General features: G+C 43.0%; 1 protein-coding gene and 1 long non-coding RNA gene across 8 annotated transcripts in view; one reads left to right on the forward strand and one right to left on the reverse strand.

The window, feature by feature from the left end:
- LOC124116680 (vacuolar protein sorting-associated protein 13A-like) overlaps nt 1-22,373 on the forward strand; it is a 150,126-nt gene that overhangs the window by 63,598 nt on the left and 64,155 nt on the right. For 6 of the 7 annotated variants that reach the window (XM_048395128.1, XM_048395131.1, XM_048395132.1 and 3 more), the window contains exons 38-55: nt 122-291; nt 1,207-1,215; nt 7,623-7,720; nt 8,100-8,225; nt 9,414-9,571; nt 10,406-10,522; nt 10,958-11,110; nt 14,128-14,221; nt 14,463-14,548; nt 14,658-14,777; nt 14,934-15,059; nt 15,467-15,625; nt 15,919-16,041; nt 16,995-17,141; nt 17,274-17,435; nt 17,629-17,783; nt 19,175-19,283; nt 20,491-20,622. In XM_048395128.1, the coding sequence (XP_048251085.1) occupies nt 122-291; nt 1,207-1,215; nt 7,623-7,720; nt 8,100-8,225; nt 9,414-9,571; nt 10,406-10,522; nt 10,958-11,110; nt 14,128-14,221; nt 14,463-14,548; nt 14,658-14,777; nt 14,934-15,059; nt 15,467-15,625; nt 15,919-16,041; nt 16,995-17,141; nt 17,274-17,435; nt 17,629-17,783; nt 19,175-19,283; nt 20,491-20,622 (2,244 nt within the window). The remainder of the gene's footprint in view (nt 1-121; nt 292-1,206; nt 1,216-7,622; nt 7,721-8,099; nt 8,226-9,413; nt 9,572-10,405; nt 10,523-10,957; nt 11,111-14,127; nt 14,222-14,462; nt 14,549-14,657; nt 14,778-14,933; nt 15,060-15,466; nt 15,626-15,918; nt 16,042-16,994; nt 17,142-17,273; nt 17,436-17,628; nt 17,784-19,174; nt 19,284-20,490; nt 20,623-22,373) is intronic. The other variant, XM_048395129.1, reaches the window with a different exon arrangement.
- Nucleotides 6,437-6,801, reverse strand: LOC125379145. Its single transcript, XR_007220603.1, has 3 exons — nt 6,782-6,801; nt 6,724-6,742; nt 6,437-6,450 (listed from the first exon to the last, which is right to left on the reverse strand). It is a non-coding gene; the product is annotated as an uncharacterized LOC125379145 (long non-coding RNA).

A 22,373-nucleotide genomic window follows, 5' to 3' on the forward strand; every position in this document is an offset into this window, starting at 1 on the left:
AGTGCAGCGAACTTAACCATGTATATATATATGATTGGAATATAAGGGTGTAATATGGAAGTAATATGTATTAGAATAGAATATCCGATTGTATCCTGCACTGGATGAATCTGTTCCCCAGACGACCGGCGTGTGTCAGCGCGAGGCCATTAAGGCACTGGGCAAGGTTGCACTGATGATGTTTGCCCTGGACGGAAGCATGATGTCCGACACCTCTATGGTTACCAAGGTGATCCTCCGAGACACCATTTTAGACGACCTGCGCCCTCAGAGTCAGAAGGGCATATCAAGGTAGGCTGTTGCTCTTTCTCATATCCGCAAAGTTGATATGGTTGTAATGAAATGTAATGTAATCGGCTAGTGTAACTGAAGTGAAGAAGTTGTGACAGATAACTGTTTTATGTATCTCAAGTAAAAGTCCTGTGCATGTTTTTGCTGCAAAGTTTATTTCAAAGCTGTAGTTTTAAGTCCCAACTGTTTTGTGTTGTGTTGATTACATGTTAGAATTACGGTTGTCATACATGTTTAAGTCATGCACTGTTTTATGACCATGTAGATTTCACCTCGTTTTGTGTTAGATATTGCCACAGTCAACCTGACACACCCATGTTGAGCAGTGTGTGTGTGTGGTGGGGGAGAGGACTTCTGTAACATTACCATTGAAACAAGGAGGCTGGGGAATTGAATGTCCTGGATAAGTTTACGTCATTTTGTTTTGTTCGGACTTAAAATATGATAAGTATAAATACATGCAAAAGTCTAGATCTCTGTACATTGGCCCATCTCAGAGTCAGTAAACAGGGAAATGTTAATCGGCAATCTGGTGACCAAGTGATATTCTTTGGTAACCTAGCAACACACGTTTGATAATCTTTGAATTTCCTAAAGACAACCACCTTCTACTCTGTAAATTGTCAATCATGTTTGTTTTTGTTGGCTTGGGCAATGATCACTTATTGATTCTCTGTTTTTATGCCTGTGTGTGTAAGAGGTCATTTGACATATTGCTTGTAAAGTTAAAATCACCCATGTTTGATAACGAGAATCCTAGATTGGTAGAAACCATTGTCCATGATTTACCACCAGATGCCATGATGTCAGCCTTCTTGTGAGTGCCAGCTATTGCTGTGGTAGTTGGGTTGAATGTGGCAGTATCATGTTCAATGTGTCACCTGATTAATACTAGTATTCACTTTGCCCCATTAGGCTGTTGCGGTAAGTGAGCATGTTGACACCTGTCAGTCCAATGGTGTCTTTATTTAGTTCATACAGCTCAACCAGCGTCTTGTACACCATGGAACAGTTGTACCTCTGTAGCGCCCTCTTGTAGCCAGTCTACTCTCCCTGCAGGAGGCCTTCTTGCAGACATGAAAACACTAACTACAACTACTGGCAGTGTCAAATATGATCAAAAACGTCCTGTAGATCAAAAGGTTATTAAATGATGATAACATTTTCCTGCGAGTTGTCTCCAGCAGAATCATTGTTGCCAGTAACACATGAAACATTTATTAATTTATTGCTTTGATGTCAGCAATTGGGTCTCTGTCTGCAATGACTACTTTTATGCATGTTTTACTTATTTTAGAATACAACTGCTAGTGTTTATTTAACTTCTTTGATAGGCATTTAGAAGTTGGAGTACTAAGTAAGGATAAGAATTTATGGATGAACAACTTCATTATTACAATTGCTTGATAACAGTGTTAGAACCTTCACCGAAACGTCGCTCTTAATTGTAATAAAGAAGCTGTTCATCCATAAATTCTTATCCTTACTTAATGTTTATTTAGTTTAAGATACTTGATACTTGAGTATGTAAGTACCGAGATAACACCAGGGAAGGAGCACGGTCATGTTATGTCTAGTCAGCCATCCATCTCACAATGGAGATAAGGATACTTGGTTGAAATGCTCTTACTGATCTGTTTCCTGACAGCACAGCACCTGACTGAGAATTGAATCTTTTTTTGTTTGTGCACACTGGTGTTAGACTTACTGCAGGGTGAGCTACAGTACTAGAGGCAGAACCTTGTCACACTCAGGACCTTATCTCATCTAGGACTAACTTTATCTCATTTAGGAAGTAAACCTTTATCCAAATGTCAGTCCCCCAAAATTTCAAATTTGAAATAAATACATTATCACAATACATAAGATAGCTACACAATCATGGCGATAGATTGCAAAGAACAACGGAGGACGAAGAGGGGTTTATTTCGTGATAAGACATCATTTCTGGATACACTCGCAACTTCATGACATTGTAATTGGACAACGCTAGGTTTTAGAGGGAAGTGAGTTGTTCCCTTAGATGTAGCTGGGCAATACGGTTAAATGCAGTGGCTGAACAATCACATTCATAAATAGGCGAGATATGGCAATAAAAATACAGATAAATATTTTTTTAAGCTTGTAAGTATTATAATGTTGATATTTAATGTAAGAAATAAATGACTCCATTTTTTATTAGTTTTATTCAATACGTATACCGGTAGGCCACAGGCCTTTGTGTACAGAATATAATAACACAGACAGGCTGTTAAACATTGGATAATAAGTTTCTTTTAACTGGAGTATTATTAATGCATTTTGCAAAATTAACAACAGTGTTAGGATCTTGTGATGATAAAAGGAAGATGAATTTATGATAGTTTGGATGGAGATAGAACCTGGTTTTAATATAAGTTTGTCTTTAGTTATCAAACACTTTAAATATAAAGTGGTACTCCGTTTCAAAACAGTTTAGGCTGCATAACTTACATTTACGTAGATTTCGAGGAATATTTGCATGCCACCCATTATCAATTTCTAGATTATGACAGCTTAATCGAAATCTGGAAAGAGGAGGTATTAGTTTTACTGACGGCATGAGTTTCAGATAGGTTTCACAATTTATAAAAGTTTTGTGCATAATAATGCATTTTTGAGGAGGAAAGTAGTTCACTATGCCATGTTTGCTGAAAGTTGTCTCTCAAACGTTGTTGAAACATTTTTTGAAATATTGTTTTGTTTTCATATGTTTGGCAAAAAATACACATTGCCAATCCTAGTTTACACATACAATTTCTTAGCTTTATAACCCAATTTGTCTTTCCTTGTTCATCATAGATACACATCATATTATAACATTTTCTTGGTATACGCCATTCAGACATTGTGACAATATTTAGCCAACATTTAACACTTTTATAAATGGCATATGGTTCACCCTCGTCATGTATTTCTTAAATACAGTGGTCCCTCCCTATTGTGCCCTTCAATATGGCACTTACTTGGTTATAGCGCGCAGTAATGCATTGCTCCCCAAATTTACTTATATTTTTAATAAACTCAAGTTTTGCAGTGACACGATGTTTTCCCCTATCTCAAAAACATTTTCAGCTGCACATTGCGAGCACGTAACACCAGAAATACCAGTCAACAAATCCAAATTGCAGTACGCAATTTAATCCCATTTTTATGGTTATAAAAACATGTTCATTGTATATCTGGACTTAAGTTTGTAATATTTTTTATAAATTTTATTCCAAATTTCATTCAATATCGTTTACATTAATTTCAGTGAAATCGTGTGTGAAGTGATCGGAAGATCGCACAACTCACCGTTATTTACAGCAACCACAGTCAGATTATCGCTATTGACACCTTGGAACAAACATTAATTGCAAGAGAATGTCATAAATGCCATACTTTGACTTGCTTAAGTCATGTTTGAGGCAGTTTGACTATTATATGTCAACATAACATTTTAACACTGGAAATACATGTAGCGCAGGAAACGGTGACTGACTTAGTTTATGAAAAAGTACACACGGTAATCTTAATCTCTTCATATAAAACAATGCCTTGGAGAGCAGAAAATACATGTTACGGCACCCCTTTTAAATGGTAAATTCTAGTTACGTTTTATATCAAAATTCATATTTTTATTGACCATTCGTTACATCTGTTCGTTCACCTGAATTCGTTGAAGGGATACTACGATAGGTTTTTTTATAGTGCATAACACTCGATAGTCTATTTTCACATTATGAATCATAAACAACTACTATTCTAATCATTTTTTAAAGTCTGAAACATGAAGCGTAGATTGTTTTAGGTAGGCAGAACATGTACTGTTGTGTTGGTCATCTACCCCTTACTCCACCTCGGTTATTTGGACCTCAAAGGTAGCGTTGTAGCAAGGGATCACTGTATGTTCAGATATATACCATATCTTTAGCTATAGGTGATGCGCACATTACACACAGGTACATTACTGGGAGTACCTGACAGGTTTAACGTATCTAATTTTCCATGCACTGACCTAAGACTGACAGGAATGTGACATCATCACATCACAGGATTACAATTTATCCAAACCTACTTCATGGCAAATTTGAAAGAATTCATGTTTCATTTGTGAACGTAATTTTGCACAGCATATACTGGAGGGGGTGACTCGTCGCAAGGTCTGCACTCTAGGGACTTCATTACTACAGTTCATTATCATAATCCGCTCGATGTTTTTAGCTTGGTAATCAAAATAAATTAGGCTGCTCAAAAGTACAAATAGTTCTTACTTATATTCTTCTTGCTTCATACAGTTCATCTCTGTCATTTGCAGCAGCCTGTATTTCTGAGTGTGATGTGTGAGTGAGTGAGTGAGTAGGGTTTTACGCCGCTTTTAGCAATATTCCAGCAATATCACGGCGGGGACACCAGAACTGGGCTTCACACGTTGTACACATATGGGGAATCGAACCTGGGCCTTAGGCGTGACGAGCAAACGCTTTAACCACTAGGCTACCCATAACCATTGTGTGTCAATAAGTGTGACATGAATCAGGACATGTATCCTGTGTCAGAAAGTGTGATGTGTGTCAGGAAATGTGACCTGTGTCAGAATCTGTGTCCTGTGTCAGAAAGTGTGATGTGTGTCAGGATCTGTGACCTGTGTCAGAAAGTGTGATGTGTGTCAGGATCTGTGACCTGTGTCAGAAAGTGTGACCTGTGTCAGAAAGTGTGACCTGTGTCAGAAAGTGTGATGTGTGTCAGGATCTGTGACCTGTGTCAGAAAGTGTGACCTGTGTCAGAAAGTGTGATGTGTGTCAGGATCTGTGACCTGTGTCAGAAAGTGTGACCTGTGTCAGAAAGTGTGATGTGTGTCAGGATCTGTGACCTGTGTCAGAAAGTGTGATGTGTTTCAGGATCTGTGACCTGTGTCAGAAAGTGTGACTTGTGTCAGAAAGTGTGACCTGTGTCAGGAAGCGTGATCTGTGTCAGGAAGTGTGATCTGTGTCAGGAAGTGTGACCTGTGTCAGGAAGTGTGATCTGTGTCAGGAAGTGTGATCTGTGTCAGGAAGTGTGATCTGTGTCAGGAAGTGTGACCTGTGTCAGGAAGTGTGATCTGTGTCAGTAAGTTTGATCTGTGTCAGTAAGTGTGTCCTGTGTCAGTAAGTGTGACCTGTGTGTCAGGAAGTATGACCTGTGTGTCAGGATGTGTGATCTGTATCAGGAAGTGAGATCTGTGTCTGTAAGTGTGTCCTGTGTCAGTAAGTGTGACCTGTGTGTCAGTAAGTGTGACCTGTGTGTCAGGAAGTGTGACCTGTGTCAGGAAAGGTGACCTATGTGTCAGGAAGTGTGACCTGTGTCAGAAAGTGTGACCTGTGTCAGGAAGTGTGACCTGTGTCAGGATCTGTGACCTGTGTCAGAAATTGTGACCTGTGTCAGAAAGTGTGACTTGTTCCGGAAAGTGTGATGTGTGTCAGGATCTGTGACCTGTGTCAGAAAGTGTGACCTGTGTCAGGATCTGTGACCTGTGTCAGAAAGTGTAACCTGTTTCAGAAAGTGTGATGTGTGTCAGGATCTGTGACCTGTGACAGAAAGTGTGACCTGTGTCAGAAAGTGTGATGTGTGTCAGGATCTGTGACCTGTGTCAGAAAGTGTGATGTGTGTCAGGATCTGTGACCTGTGTCAGAAAGTGTGACCTGTGTCAGGAAGTGTGATCTGTGTCAGGAATCTGTGACCTGTGTCAAAAAAGTGTGACCTGTGTCACTCAGGAAGTGTGATCTGTGTCAGGAAGTGTGATCTGTGTCAGGAAGTGTGACCTGTGTGTCAGGAAGTATGACTTGTGTGTCAGGAAGTGTGACCTGTGTCAGGAAGTGTGACCTGTGTGTCAGGAAGTATGACCTGTGTCAGGAAGTATGACCTGTGTCAGGAAGTGTGACCTGGGTGCCAGGAAGTGTGACCTGTGTCAGGAAGTATGACCTGTGTGTCAGGAAGTGTGACCTGTGTCAGGAAGTGTGACCTGTGTGTCAGGAAGTGTGACCTGTGTCAGGAAGTGTGACCTGTGTGTCAGGAAGTGTGACCTGTGTGACCTGTGTGCCAGGAAGTGTGACCTGTGTCAGGAAGTGTGACCTGTATGACCTGTGTCAGGAAGTGTGACCTGTGTGTCAGGAATATGACCTGTGTCAGGAAGTGTGACCTGTGTGACCTGTGTCAGGAAGTGTGATCTGTGTCAGTAAGTTTGATCTGTGTCAGTAAGTGTGTCCTGTGTCAGTAAGTGTGACCTGTGTGTCAGGAAGTATGACCTGTGTGTCAGGATGTGTGATCTGTATCAGGAAGTGAGATCTGTGTCAGTAAGTGTGTCCTGTGTCAGTAAGTGTGACCTGTGTGTCAGTAAGTGTGACCTTTGTGCCAGGAAGTGTGACCTGTGTCAGGAAGTGTGACCTGTATGACCTGTGTCAGGAAGTGTGACCTGTGTGTCAGGAATATGACCTGTGTCAGGAAGTGTGACCTGTGTGACCTGTGTGCCAGGAAGTGTGACCTGTGTGTCAGGAAGTATGACCTGTGTCAGGAAGTGTGACCTGTGTCAGGAAGTGTGACCTGTGTCAGGAAGTGTGGCCTGTGTGTCAGGAAGTGTGACCTGTGTGCCAGGAAGTGTGACCTGTGTCAGGAAGTGTGACCTGTGTCAGAAAGTGTGACCTGTGTGACCTGTGTCAGGAAGTGTGACCTGTGTGTTATCTGTCCTTTAGTAGTAACAGTAACTAGTATTGTTTCATGTTTCTCTTGATGGTGGAGGGTTGTAAATCTTACCATTGACATTTTCATTCTCAAATTGTTGTTTGTTGAACATACGTCACATTTTTGTGATGGAATTTTAGTTTCCAATATGGATGGCTGCCAATTATGAACAGAGAAATACTTTTTGTAATTAGTTAAAATATATTCATATATCAATATATTTTGTAATCAGTGTGCTTTGTGTTCTTGATATATCAGTATATTTTGTATGTTTGATGTTTATCCATATATTTAGCATTGTTTAAGTAGCATGTAAGTACCCATCTGTCTGGACAGCTGTAGGAGCATATACAGATATATTCTAGCATTCATAACACCCAATGACATGTTCCCCGTGCAGTTTACAATGATGGTTATATGTTAGCATATCGTGAAGTCTTTACTAAGGTGCACATAAGGCACTGTAGTATTTATTAGCTAATGCTAAAGAAGACACAGTAAGTGCAGGGATGCAATGATTACTCATAAACAAGTCATGTTCTTGCTGTAGGTGAAGGCATACATTATTGTATGTGTCATGAAGACATGTGCTGACCTGCTTGTTGGTCTTGCAGGATGATACAGAGGAGTACGACAACGTCCCGTACATCAACACACACCGCTAACATGATTGATGTCAACTTCAAGCAGAACGCCACACAGGACAAGAACAGTTAGTGTTGCCATGTGCAGTGAAAACATTGTGTCAGCTGTTTGTCTAAGTACTAAGAATCTCTAATCACTAAAGGTATTCTGGGCAGAACAGCTGTGCCCCATGTCTGTGTAAGTGCTGACAGGAGTGGGTGGGTACAGTGGTTGATTACATGATGGCATGGATTGTTGTTCATCATCCACTCATGGGATGTCATCATATGACTGGAGTATTGCCGACTTTGGCCTAAAACAACATCCACTTATTCTCTTAGGATGCTGGAGTGAGAGCTGGGTACTGTAAGTACACTGCTATGGTGATGCAGTATTTCATCAAGTCACTGTGTTGAGTTGTATTATTATGAAGGCCGACAGAGCAATCTCCTGTGTATGTGTTGCAGTTGATGTGAAGATGAGCAGCCTGCATGTGTGTGTGTGTGTGGAGTTCCTCATGACACTGGGCGACTTCTTCACCAAGGGCATGCCCACCCCGCCTGCTGGCTCAACCACCACTGATGTAGAGAAAGGTGAGACTGCCCAAGAGGACATCACACATGTACAGATTTGTCATAATAATAACCATACCTCAGAACATATGTCAATATAAATAGTTTCTGAATAAGGCTAAAAATACAAAAACAGTATTGGTCTCAGGCACCGCCGCAATTTTTGTTTTTTATATCCATTTTTACAAAAAAAATCCTTCAATATTCCATGTCTAGAACACACAGCCCATTCTGTGAAATGCTACAATACTTAAAAACAACGCGATCCATTATAGTGTGTAGTTACTTTCCTTTACACGTGCACTGCTTTACTGTGCATCTCATGTGTTATGGTCATGGCGGCAATAGGAATTTGTATGCCTGTTTTGCCTTTTACAAATTTTGTCAATACAAACGTGAAAATTACGATAAAATATCAATAGACATGATGATTTACAAATTCAATAGTATTTGTGTACTGTATGCCGGACAAAGCGCAGTGATAAGATTACATGTGTATTTGTCTCATAAAAAAGGCCGGATATAGCAGCTGTTCACACATTCTCTCCACGATCTATGGATGATTTAGTTGAAACAATACTTATGGCCAATATCATATCTGAAGAGAAACTTCAATACAGTGACAGGGACACAAAGTCTTCGGTCTTCCTTACAACTAATGTTCGTTTCAAGACGAGTTCATAGTGAGTTGATGTGATTTGCTGATCAGTTCATACACATTCATTTCGCCAAAATTAATGTAAACAAAATGGAATGGATTCTTGGATAAGAGAAATATAATGGATTACACACACAAGTCCAGAATGAACACTTTTATAGTCAGATAGTATGACAACAGGACGGATTTGTTGACATGCTTCTTCCGGTGTTTGTGTGCTCACGATGAAATCCAAGCACATTGTATGTGTGTATTACGCACTGGTAGACCAACTGTAGTCAAATACTGTATTCAAGTGTTTTAGTCATCAAGGAATACATTTATGTTGGGAGGCCCTTTCCAAGGTTGATTGTACATAACTGTTTATTTGGTTACATACTAGTTTGAGTATCCAAAAAAGAAGAAGCCTAAGCTGTAAATGCAATTGCAGAAGTCTTACTTAGGATGTTGTATTTATGTCCAATTTGCTTAAAATAGTAACAGTAACTTAAATGTACAGAATTAAAAAAACCCATTGATGTTCTGTTTACTGGAGCTTGTACCATCTACAGCACCTTCAACAACTACACCAGCTTCAACAGCCTCACCTGCCCCAGCCGCACCGGTGCCACCAACTAGTGAAATGGTTATCACTCTGGAAATAGAGAAGCCTGACATTATCTTGGTAGAAGACCAAAAGAACACAAGCTCCAATGCCCTTATGCTGAATGTGAGTTGAACACAACGTACTATCTTCCATTTCACAGAGTAGGTTGATTCAGGCACTGGATCCACTCACTGTGTAGGAGTGTTGATGAGATTGTGTATCTGCTGAGTTGGTTCTCCTAGCATAGAGTGATCAATGATCTGTGTACTGTGTGTAGTTTTAATAGTTTGTGTATTTGCCTTTCAACCTCTCGTTTACCCACCTGTCTACCTCTTTGTCTGCCTCCCTCTGTCTGCCTACCTCTCTATCTACCTGTGTCTTCTTCTCCTTGATCACCAACTGCAAGTTTGACACCCGATCAGTGAGTACACCATTCCTGCCCTGTTATTGTGCCTCTGTCTTGCTCTTGTCTGATATTGTATTAATCTTGATGATATTGCCTTGATTTTTGCCTTAATCTTAATGTCATTTTGTTCCAATTTTGCCTCAGATCCCACTATGTTACCTCAATCTTGCCTTTATTTGGCTGTTTCCTTGTCTCAATCCTGACATTATATTGCCTCAATCCTGACACGATATTCCCATAATCTTGCCTATATTTTGCTTCAATCTTGCCTCAATTCAGAAACAATGTTGCCTCAATCTTGACTGGATATTCCCATAATCTTGCCTCTGTTTTGCTTCAGTCATACCTCATTCTTATCTCTTTTTTGCTTTAATCTTGACTCTATAGTATTGCTTCCATTTTGGACAGAATCGTGACTATTTTGCATCAATGTTGATGCTGTTACCTAGGCCTTGACTTTATACTGACACAAAATATAATATGCTGAAATATGGCAACAAAGCCTTTTAACATTGCGTGTGTGTATGCTAAATGCTGTGTCTTTGTTGTAGCTGGGCCTGATGTTCAAGTTACGCAACACCCCAGATGTGCAGTCTATGCAGGCAAGCATCAAGAGACTCCAGATCATCTCCTGTGTCTTCAACAAGAGGGACAAACCAGGAACCGAGGTAGGGGGAAGGTGCATTTTGTGTGTGTGTGTTTGGGTGTGGGTGTGGGTGTGGGTGTGGGTGTGGGTGTGGAGATAGCTGCATCAAATGCTAATGACTGTAAACTGCTGCAGTAATTTTGCTGGGGACAAATGTCATTTGGACATTTTTCATGATTTTGGAAAGATATGATAGGACATTCTTCTATATACCCTCACCTGCATTGATAAAGAAAAAGTCCTAAAGATATTTTTCAATCAGTAATTGTCCAAGAAAATAAACCGATCTGAAACTTTGCAGCTGTTTAGAAGTAGATAACAGTATTGACCTCATATTAGCCTTGCAGATGTATGTAGACAAGACATCTAAGTAAGTAGTACTGACCATGTCTTGACCATGCAGATGTATGTAGACACCTTGATTGTATTGCTGACAGTATGACTGTTTGTTGTGCAGGTGCTCCAGCCGTGTGACATCTCTTTCATTAGCAGTGCGCCCTATGGGAAGGATCATCATATGGATATCAACATCACTGACTTAGTTCTCAATATCTCTCCAGCCATCATCTCAACCATGGCTGCCATATCAGCCGGATTTGCCACCAAGCCTGTGAGTCTGTCACCGTCCTTACACACACTTACCCACATCCATGCACATAGATGACTGACATGTATCCAGGTTTTGCCAGTACACCTGTGAGTCTCCATCCTCAGACATATGTACCCACTTCCATGCACATAGATGACTGATTCCACTATACCTGTGAGTCTCCATCCTCAGACATATGTTCCCACATCCATGCACATAGATGACTAATTCCACTATACCTGTGAGTCTCCATCCTCAGACATATGTACCCACATCCATGCACATAGATGACTGATTCCACTATACCTGAGAGTCTCCATCCTCAGACATATATACCCACTTCCATGCACATAGATGACTGATTCCACTATACCTGAGAGTCTCCATCCTCAGACATATATACCCACTTCCATGCACATAGATGACTGATTCCACTATACCTGTGAGTCTCCATCCTCAGACATATGTACCCACTTCCATGCACATACATAGATGACTGATTCCACTATACCTGTGAGTCTCCATCCTCAGACATATGTACCCACATCCATGCACATAGATGACTGATTCCACTATACCTGTGAGTCTCCATCCTCAGACATATGTACCCATTTCCATGCACATAGATGACTGATTCCACTATACCTGAGAGTCTCCATCCTCAGACATATGTGCCCACATCCATGCACATAGATGACTGATTCCACTATACCTGTGAGTCTCCATCCTCAGACATATGTGCCCACATCCATGCACATAGATGACTGATTCCACTATACCTGAGAGTCTCCATCCTCAGACATATGTACCCACTTCCATGCACATAGATGACTGATTCCACTATACCTGTGAGTCTCCATCCTCAGACATATGTACCCATTTCCATGCACATAGATGACTGATTCCACTATACCTGAGAGTCTCCATCCTCAGACATATGTACCCACATCCATGCACATAGATGACTGATTCCACTATACCTGTGAGTCTCCATCCTCAGACATATGTACCCACTTCCATGCACATACATAGATGACTGATTCCACTATACCTGTGAGTCTCCATCCTCAGACATATGTACCCATTTCCATGCACATAGATGACTGATTCCACTATACCTGAGAGTCTCCATCCTCAGACATATGTGCCCACATCCATGCACATAGATGACTGATTCCACTATACCTGTGAGTCTCCATCCTCAGACATATGTGCCCACATCCATGCACATAGATGACTGATTCCACTATACCTGAGAGTCTCCATCCTCAGACATATGTACCCACTTCCATGCACATAGATGACCGATTCCACTATACCTGTGAGTCTCCATCCTCAGACATATGTACCCACTTCAATGCACATAGATGACCGATTCCACTATACCTGTGAGTCTCCATCCTCAGACATATGTACCCACATCCATGCACATAGATGACTGATTCCACTATACCTGTGAGTCTCCATCCTCAGACATATGTACCCACATCCATGCACATAGATGACTGATTCCACTATACCTGTGAGTCTCCATCCTCAGACATATGTTCCCACATCCATGCACATAGATGACTGATTCCACTATACCTCAGACATATGTACCCACTTCCATGCACATAGATGACTGATTCCACTATACCTGTGAGTCTCCATCCTCAGACATATGTGCCCACATCCATGCACATAGATGACTGATTCCACTATACCTGTGACTCTCCATCCTCAGACATATGTACCCACTTCCATGCACATAGATGACTGATTCCACTATACCTGTGAGTCTCCATCCTCAGACATATGTACCCACATCCATGCACATAGATGACTGATTCCACTATACCTGTGAGTCTCCATCCTCAGACATATGTTCCCACATCCATGCACATAGATGACTGATTCCACTATACCTGTGAGTCTCCATCCTCAGACATATGTTCCCACATCCATGCACATAGATGACTGATTCCACTATACCTGTGAGTCTCCATCCTCAGACATATGTACCCACTTCCATGCACATAGATGACTGATTCCACTATACCTGTGAGTCTCCATCCTCAGACATATGTACCCACTTCCATGCACATAGATGACTGATTCCACTATACCTGTGAGTCTCCATCCTCAGACATATGTACCCACATCCATGCACATACATAGATGACTGATTCCACTATACCTGTGAGTCTCCATCCTCAGACATATGTACCCACTTCCATGCACATAGATGACTGATTCCACTATACCTGTGAGTCTCCATCCTCAGACATATGTACCCACATCCATGCACATAGATGACTGATTCCACTATACCTGTGAGTCTCCATCCTCAGACATATGTACCCACTTCCATGCACATAGATGACTGATTCCACTATACCTGTGAGTCTCCATCCTCAGACATATGTACCCACTTCCATGCACATAGATGACTGATTCCACTATACCTGTGAGTCTCCATCCTCAGACATATGTACCCACATCCATGCACATAGATGACTGATTCCACTATACCTGTGAGTCTCCATCCTCAGACATATGTACCCACTTCCATGCACATAGATGACTGATTCCACTATACCTGTGAGTCTCCATCCTCAGACATATGTACCCACTTCCATGCACATAGATGACTGATTCCACTATACCTGTGAGTCTCCATCCTCAGACATATGTACCCACATCCATGCACATACATAGATGACTGATTCCACTATACCTGTGAGTCTCCATCCTCAGACATATGTTCCCACATCCATGCACATAGATGACTGATTCCACTATACCTGTGAGTCTCCATCCTCAGACATATGTACCCACTTCCATGCACATAGATGACTGATTCCACTATACCTGTGAGTCTCCATCCTCAGACATATATACCTACATCCATGCACATACATAGATGGCTGCCATACACACACATTGACACACAGACTACAATAGTCCGACTTATTCTGGAGTTGAAACTGAATTGTTTATTGTTGATATAACTTTTTCCGTTCTGTGGATAAGTGATGTTCCTGTTTGATGTGTAGGCAGAAGAGGAAGGTCCGAGCAGAGAGCCTGTCCCTGTTGGACTGTGGACTATCAAGAAGGTGGAGGAGTGCAACTTCTGGTATCTCAAGTCCAGTACGTCTGCTTACAACACTCGTCAGTTTCATGAACACACTTCAGCGCTGAAGTTTAACTGCTTTCAAACAACTCATATTTTCTGTTTCAATAACTGTATTTTTTTTTCTTGGTGTTGAAACTAAGCCTAACTGAGAGTCGCTGAAAGGGATGTGTCTGTGGCTGGATAGTTCCTGGCCTTCTAGCATGATGGACACCACACATTTGTTTGATAACACCTGCAGTGTGTTGACTGTTACAGTTGAGGAGGGCCTTGCAGCAGACACAGAACCTGCCCTCACAAACGGAGAGGTTGCCGAGGAGGTCGGCATGCAACGTGGAGAACAGGTAACGGGTAGACACTATCTCCATTACAAATGTTACAGTTAGCATAGGCTTAGCCAAATCTGTCAGTTCTATGTGATGAGTTTTATCTTGGATTTGTTTATTTCGACAGTTGATCCTGAACTTACCATCCCTTGTGATCAAGCTTGAAGGGGGTGTTGGCCATAGGACGGTGCCGCTACTGATTGTTGAGTCAGCTTTCCAGGCTGAAGTCCGTGACTGGAGCTCTAAGGTAAGGCTTTCAAGTGTAAGATGCTGCTGTTTACCGACTGCATGCTTCATGGCCACTGTGAGAGTGGTGCTGCTGTCGGACACCATTGTTGCTTTGACACTGATGTTGTGAGAGTGATATTGCTGCCTGTCATAGACCTGTGTTGCTGTGTTTCAGCTTTTGGTGGACAGCTCGCTGCTGCTGGAAGTGGCGTATTACAATGAGAAGCTGGCTGTGTGGGAGCCGTTGGTGGAGCCCATTCTTGAGGATGGAAAGCCACGCCGCTGGGAACTTGGACTCGAGGTACACAACAGAGAAGTTTATTTTTTAACTATAGGTATCCAGTGAAAGCACTTGCATATACCAGGAAAGAATACATGCTAGTAACCTACTCTTGCTGTGAGAGGTGACATCTGTGCCTGATTGGATGCTGCTCATTATACCAGTTACTCATTTGTCTATTGTACCTCTGTGACATAGCTGGAATTAGCTGACTGCAATATTAAACAGAATGCACATCGCTGGCACACATGGATATACTGTGGGTGGTGTTTGGTGAACTGATGTTGTTATATCATGTGTGTGATATACATGACAATGCTACAAGGTGTGGCTACACCTTGTTGTGTGTGTGATACACATTGAATATATGGTGTGAATGCACATTGATGTGTGTTGTGAGTACACATGGATGTGTTTTTATGTTGCAGGTGGTGCAGAATGACGACCTGCCCCCACTGCCCCCAGAGGACGCCGAAGACACTGTGGTCCTTCCCCTGCCCAAGATGAGCGTCAGCATCAAGTCTACTGATGCCATGCAGCTCACCATGTCCAAAGCCTGCCTGGAGGTGCTCACCAACCTGGGCAAGGTGAGTCGGTCATCTGTTGAGTACAGTGTCCTCCCTGCAGGAGGTGGAAACCTCGCCTGAGCTAATGTTGAATGTCATTGAAGGGGCTGCAAACAGGGGGGAAATATAAATACACCTTCATTCATATTTAGTCCTACTGTGCTTTTGTGTTGTATGCAAAGACGAAAATATGTTGTGTATTTATTATATGCCCCCATATTCCTTGTTACATTTATGTTTCTATGTGATTTTTTGTAATTTAAAAACATATTTGCCCATTAACATAATTAATCTATATGTTCTTTGTGCCACAGGCCTTCAATGATGCTTACAACTTGGTGGAGCCATCAGCTGCCATTGGGGAGGTCCTCACCCCCTATGTTATTGAGAATTACACCGGCATGGACATTGTGCTCAAGCTGGACACTTCATTTGAGGTATGTGTCACATCATTAGAACCAGGGAGACAGTAAGTGTCCATACACTTTTAGGTATGGCTTGTCTGCGACCAGTGTGTATTTTTCATGTGTAGACTCCGACCCATGCAGTGAGTGGGCGTGTCTAGGTATGACTTGTATGAGACTGACTTGTGTACATTCTCCATATGTAGACTCCGACCCATGCAGTGAGTGGGCGTGTCTAGGTATGACTTGTATGTGACTGACTTGTGTACATTCTCCATATGTAGACTCCGACCCATGCAGTGAGTGGGCGTGTCTAGGTATGACTTGTATGTGACTGACGTGTGTACATTCTCCATGTGTAGACTCCGACCCATGCAGTGAGTGGGCGTGTCTAGGTATGACTTGTATGTGACTGACGTGTGTACATTCTCCATATGTAGACTCCGACCCATGCAATGAGTGGGCGTGTCTAGGTATGACTTGTATGTGACTGACTTGTGTACATTCTCCATGTGTAGACTCCGACCCATGCAGTGAGTGGGTGTGTCTAGGTATGACTTGTATGTGACTGACTTGTGTACATTCTCCATGTGTAGACTCCGACCCATGCAGTGAGTGGGCGTGTCTAGGTATGACTTGTATGTGACTGACTTGTGTACATTCTCCATGTGTAGACTCCGACCCATGCAGTGAGTGGGCGTGTCTAGGTATGACTTGTATGTGACTGACGTGTGTACATTCTCCATGTGTAGACTCCGACCCATGCAGTGAGTGGGCGTGTCTAGGTATGACTTGTATGTGACTGACGTGTGTACATTCTCCATGTGTAGACTCCGACCCATGCAATGAGTGGGTGTGTCTAGGTATGACTTGTATGTGACTGACTTGTGTACATTCTCCATGTGTAGACTCCGACCCATGCAGTGAGTGGGTGTGTCTAGGTATGACTTGTATGTGACTGACTTGTGTACGTTCTCCATATGTAGACTCCGACCCATGCAGTGAGTGGGCGTGTCAAGCTGCAGTCTGGGAAAAAGCTGCCACTGTCAGAGAAGATTGTCGCCCAGTCATCCACAAAGGCCTCTGTCATCAAGGCAACGCAGGAGGGTGTGGAGAGAAAGATAATATTCCTGGTATGTTCTTTACTTGACATCAGCAACATGGCTGCAGAATACTGTTATGTCTTGTATATACTGAGTCATGTAGAACATTTAATGTTTCTAGGAAACTCCTAAATTTAGATTAACTGTCTGCATGTTATGTAGGTGGAGGAGTTTGGAGCTACTCGAGAAGTGACGATCAAGCGGGCAGAGAAACGCATGTTCCAGATCAACAAAGTGTCTCACAGCGGAGACAAGTGGGCCATCGTCGCCAACACACAGGCACACATTGGCCAGAAGATTGTGGCTCTGCAGTCACTCATACAGGTACGGTCCTCTACTATCTTGACTGACAGCTATGTGTTGGACTAATCAAACCCAAGCAGTGGCAGTGTGTAACCCAGAAGACACAAACAGCTGGCTCTTGCATGCTTAAACTCCTGTGGGTTTGGATAGGTCCCAAAGACTAAAATTGGATCTGATGATGAGACTCTTTGACACATCCACTCACTCTGTTTAGGTCAAGAATCACTTAGACCAAGCAGTGGAGGTGTATTACCGCGGAGACACACGGACTGACAGCTGTGGAGTGGCACCTCCTGGTGGCATCTTCAACATCCCACTGCATGCCATCTACTCCTCATCCAGTGAACTCTACTTCCGACCAGTCGAAGGGTGAGACATTTTAGTGAAATGCTTAATGATGATCAAACTGAACTCTGCCTTCTGCCGTTGATTGTGTTCTGCTTGTATGAACCTCAGGGAAGAAGCAGTCTAAGCATCATCAACTTGTTTAATCATTTCTATGTTTTCTGTGGAGTTGTGTTGATGGTGTATGATCAGTCTGTGGAGATGTGATGGTGTATGATCTGTCTGTGGAGATGTGATCATGGTGTATGATCTGGCTGTGGAGATGTGATGGTGTATGATCTTTCTGTGGAGTTGCGGTGATCGTGCATGATCTGTCTGTGGAGGTAGGATGGTGTATGATCTGTCTATGGAGTTGTGATGATGTTGTATGATCTGTCTGTGGAGATGTGATGGTGTATGATCAGTCTGTGGAGATGTGGTGATGGTGTATGATCTGTCTGTGGAGATGGGATGGTGTATGATCTGTCTGTGGTGATGGTGCAGATCTGTCTGTGGAGATGTGGTGATGGTGTATGATCTGTCTGTGGAGATGTGTTGATGGTGTATGATCTGTCTATGGAGTTGTGATGATGGTGTATGATCTGTCTGTGGAGTTGTGATGGTCTATGATCTGTCTGTGGAGATGTGGTGATGGTGTTTGATCTGTCTATGGTGATGGTGTATGATCTGTCTGTGGTGATGGGATGGTGTATGATCTGTCTATGGAGATGTGGTGATGGTGTATGATCTGTCTATGGTGATGGTGTATGATGTGACTGTGGTGATGGTGTATGATCTGTCTATGGTGATGGTGTATGATCTGTCTGTGGTGTTGGTGTATGATCTGTCTATGGTGATGGTGTATGATCTGTCTGTGGAGATGGGATGGTGTATGATCTGTCTGTGGAGATGTGGTGATGGTGTATGATCTGTCTGTGGAGATGTGGTGATGGTGTATGATCTGTCTATGGAGTTGTGATGATGGTGTATGATCTGTCTGTGGAGATGGGATGGTGTATGATCTGTCTGTGGAGATGTGTCGGAGTATGATCTGTCTGTGGAGATGTGGTGATGGTGTATGATCTGTCTGTGGAGATGTGGTGATGGTGTATGATCTGTCTATGGTGATGGTGTATGATCTGTCTATGGTGATGGTGTATGATCTGTCTGTGGTGATGGGATGGTGTATGATCTGTCTGTGGTGATGGTGTATGATCTGTCTATGGTGATGGTGTATGATCTGTATGTGGTGATGGTGTATGATCCGTCTGTGGTGTTGTGATGGTGTATGATCTGTCTATGGTGATGGTGTATGATCTGTATGTGGTGATGGTGTATGATCCGTCTGTGGTGTTGTGATGGTGTATGATCCGTCTGTGGGAGACTGGCAACAGTTTGAGGTGTAGTTATCATGTATTTCCTGTCTTTTGATGCAGATATGACATGTGTAAGGAGCCATTCAGGTGGCGGGCTGCAGAGAATGATGGAGTGAAGCAGTGTGCGTGTCCAAGTCGACAGAGTGGACACTCAGCCTTCTACTTCAATGTGAGTCTAACATTACTTGATTTCACAGGAAATATCACCTGTGGGACATCAAAATACATCTCAAGGAGATAATGCTTTCCTCATCATCCAATGGGCAATTGACCTTAGCTTGGGGTTAACATGTTCAAATCTAACACAAATGATTCTGGTTTACCTTACTTTTGACTTGCAAACATATTTCCATTTGTTTTATTCTAACAGTATGATGGAGGGCTGGGATGGGTACTTGGGTCTGATGGGTACTGAGAAGGACCCGGGTACCCACAGAACTATACGGTCCCGTGGTTAGTCACATGATATATTATTATACTTAAATTATCTAGAATTCTATGGTTACTCTACAAGTCACTAATGTTCATATTTCTTTCTGATGATGTACACATTCCTTCTGACCTTAAAATGTTTAAATAAGATAAAACTTCAGTCAACTTCAGTGTATGCAAGACCAGATTGTTTTATATGTGTATCTAAATACATTTTGCCAGGGCTACGTTCAAACCATTCCCAATCGGACATTTTGTACCCAACTTTTGAATCCTACAGCAGGTACCCGAGTAGGGTTGGGTAATAGTGAGGTGGGTACCAGGGTAGTAAATTTGGACTCATCCCAGCGCTAGTGTGATGACATAATAGTCAGATAACCGAACATTCTGGTAAGTAAGGATGTTTTGTTTTGTTTGTTTAACGCCACACTCAGCAATATTCCAGCTATATGATGGCGGTCTGTAAATAATTGAGTCTGGACAAGACAATTCAGTGATTGACATCATGAGCATAGATCCACGCAGTTGGGACCGATGACATGCTTCAAATAAGTCAGCAAGTCTGACCACCCGATCCCGTTAGTCGCTTTTACGACAAGCATAGTCGCCTTTTACGGCAAGCATGGGTTGCTGAAGACCTATTCTACCCCGGATCTTCACGGGTCTAATTGAGTGGATGTCCTAAACCTATAATGTTATGGCATGGTTGCTTCTGAACTGTAATTTCATCTACAGACTGGTGGAATTTCTGTGGTAATAAATTCTGCACTAATTTACGATTTTATACAAAAGAAAGACATTTTTTAACTTTGCATTACAGTATTTTGGTACTGATCTTCAATGATGTACTTATAGGCAGCAAACTTTTCACATATTCGACCTCTACTTCAATAGTTGTTAATTGATTGGCGTCATGCTATGCAGTGATGACTTTGGTGTTCCAGGTGAGCCCTGAGGTGGAGAACATCTTCTTTGAGGCAGGCGAAGAGCCCTCCGCCAAAAGCTATGTCCTACACCTGTACCCAACAGTCATTCTTCACAACCTGCTGCCCTTTCCCATCACCTACATGTTGGAGGTAGGTTGTGTCCCATCACCTATATGTTGGAGGTAGGTTGTGTCCCATCACCTATATGTTGGAGCTAGGTTGTGTCCCATCACCTACATACTGGAGGTGGGTTGTGTCCCATCACCTACATGCTGGAGGTAGGTTGTGTCCCATCACCTACATGCTGGAGGTGGGTTGTGTCCCATCACCTACATGCTGGAGGTGGGTTGTGTCCCATCACCTACATGTTGGAGGTGGGTTGTGTCCCATCACCTACATACTGGAGGTGGGTTGTGTCCCATCACCTACATACTGGAGGTAGGTTGTGTCCCATCACCTACATACTGGTGGTAGGTTGTGTCCCATCACCTACATGTTGGAGGTAGGTTGTGTCCCATCACCCTACATACTGGAGGTAGGTTGTGTCCCATCACCTACATGTTGGAGGTTGGTTGTGTCCCATCACCTACATACTGGAGGTAGGTTGTGTCCCATCACCTACATACTGGTGGTGGGTTGTGTCCCATCACCTACATACTGGTGGTAGGTTGTGTCCCATCACCTACATACTAGAGGTGGGTTGTGTCCCATCACCTACATGCTGGAGGTAGGTTGTGTCCCATCACCTACATGTTGGAGGTGGGTTGTGTCCCATCACCTACATACTAGAGGTAGGTTGTGTCCCATCACCTACATACTGGAGGTAGGTTGTGTCCCATCACCTACATACTGGAGGTGGGTTGTGTCCCATCACCTACATACTGGAGGTAGGTTGTGTCCCATCACCTTCATGTTAGAGGTAGGTTGTGTCCCATCACCTACATACTGGTGGTAGGTTGTGTCCCATCACCTACATGTTGGAGGTAGGTTGTGTCCCATCACCCTACATACTGGAGGTAGGTTGAGTCCCATCACCTACATGTTGGAGGTTGGTTGTGTCCCATCACCTACATACTAGAGGTAGGTTGTGTCCCATCACCTACATACTGGTGGTGGGTTGTGTCCCATCACCTACATAGGGGAGGTGGGTTGTGTCCCATCACCTACATACTGGTGGTAGGTTGTGTCCCATCACCTACATACTAGAGGTGGGTTGTGTCCCATCACCTACATACTGGTGGTAGGTTGTGTCCCATCACCTACATGCTGGAGGTGGGTTGTGTCCCATCACCTACATACTAGAGGTAGGTTGTGTCCCATCACCTACATACTGGAGGTAGGTTGTGTCCCATCACCTACATACTGGTGGTAGGTTGTGTCCCATCACCTACATACTAGAGGTAGGTTGTGTCCCATCACCTACATACTGGGGGTAGGTTGTGTCCCATCACCTACATACTGGTGTTAGGTTGTGTCCCATCACCTACATTCTGGAGGTGGGTTGTGTCCCATCACCTACATACTGGAGGTAGGTTATGTCCCATCACCTACATACTGGAGGTAGGTTGTGTCCCATCACCTAAATAGTGGAGGTGGGTTTTGTCCCATCACCTACATTCTGGTGGTAGGTTGTGACCCATCACCTACATACAAGAGGTGGGTTGTGTCCCATCACCTACATTCTGGTGGTAGGTTGTGACCCATCACCTACATACAAGAGGTGGGTTGTGTCCCATCACCTACATACTGGTGGTAGGTTGTGTCCCATCACCTACATTCTGGAGGTAGGTTGTGTCCCATCACCTACATACTGGTGGTAGGTTGTGTCCCATCACCTACATTCTGGAGGTAGGTTGTGTCCCATCACCTACATACTGGTGGTAGGTTGTGTCCCATCACCT

This window comes from Haliotis rufescens, unplaced genomic scaffold (genome assembly GCF_023055435.1).
Source record: "Haliotis rufescens isolate VD_foot unplaced genomic scaffold, xgHalRufe1.0.p SCAF_14, whole genome shotgun sequence".
In the NCBI taxonomy this organism is placed as follows: Eukaryota; Metazoa; Mollusca; class Gastropoda; order Lepetellida; family Haliotidae; genus Haliotis; species Haliotis rufescens.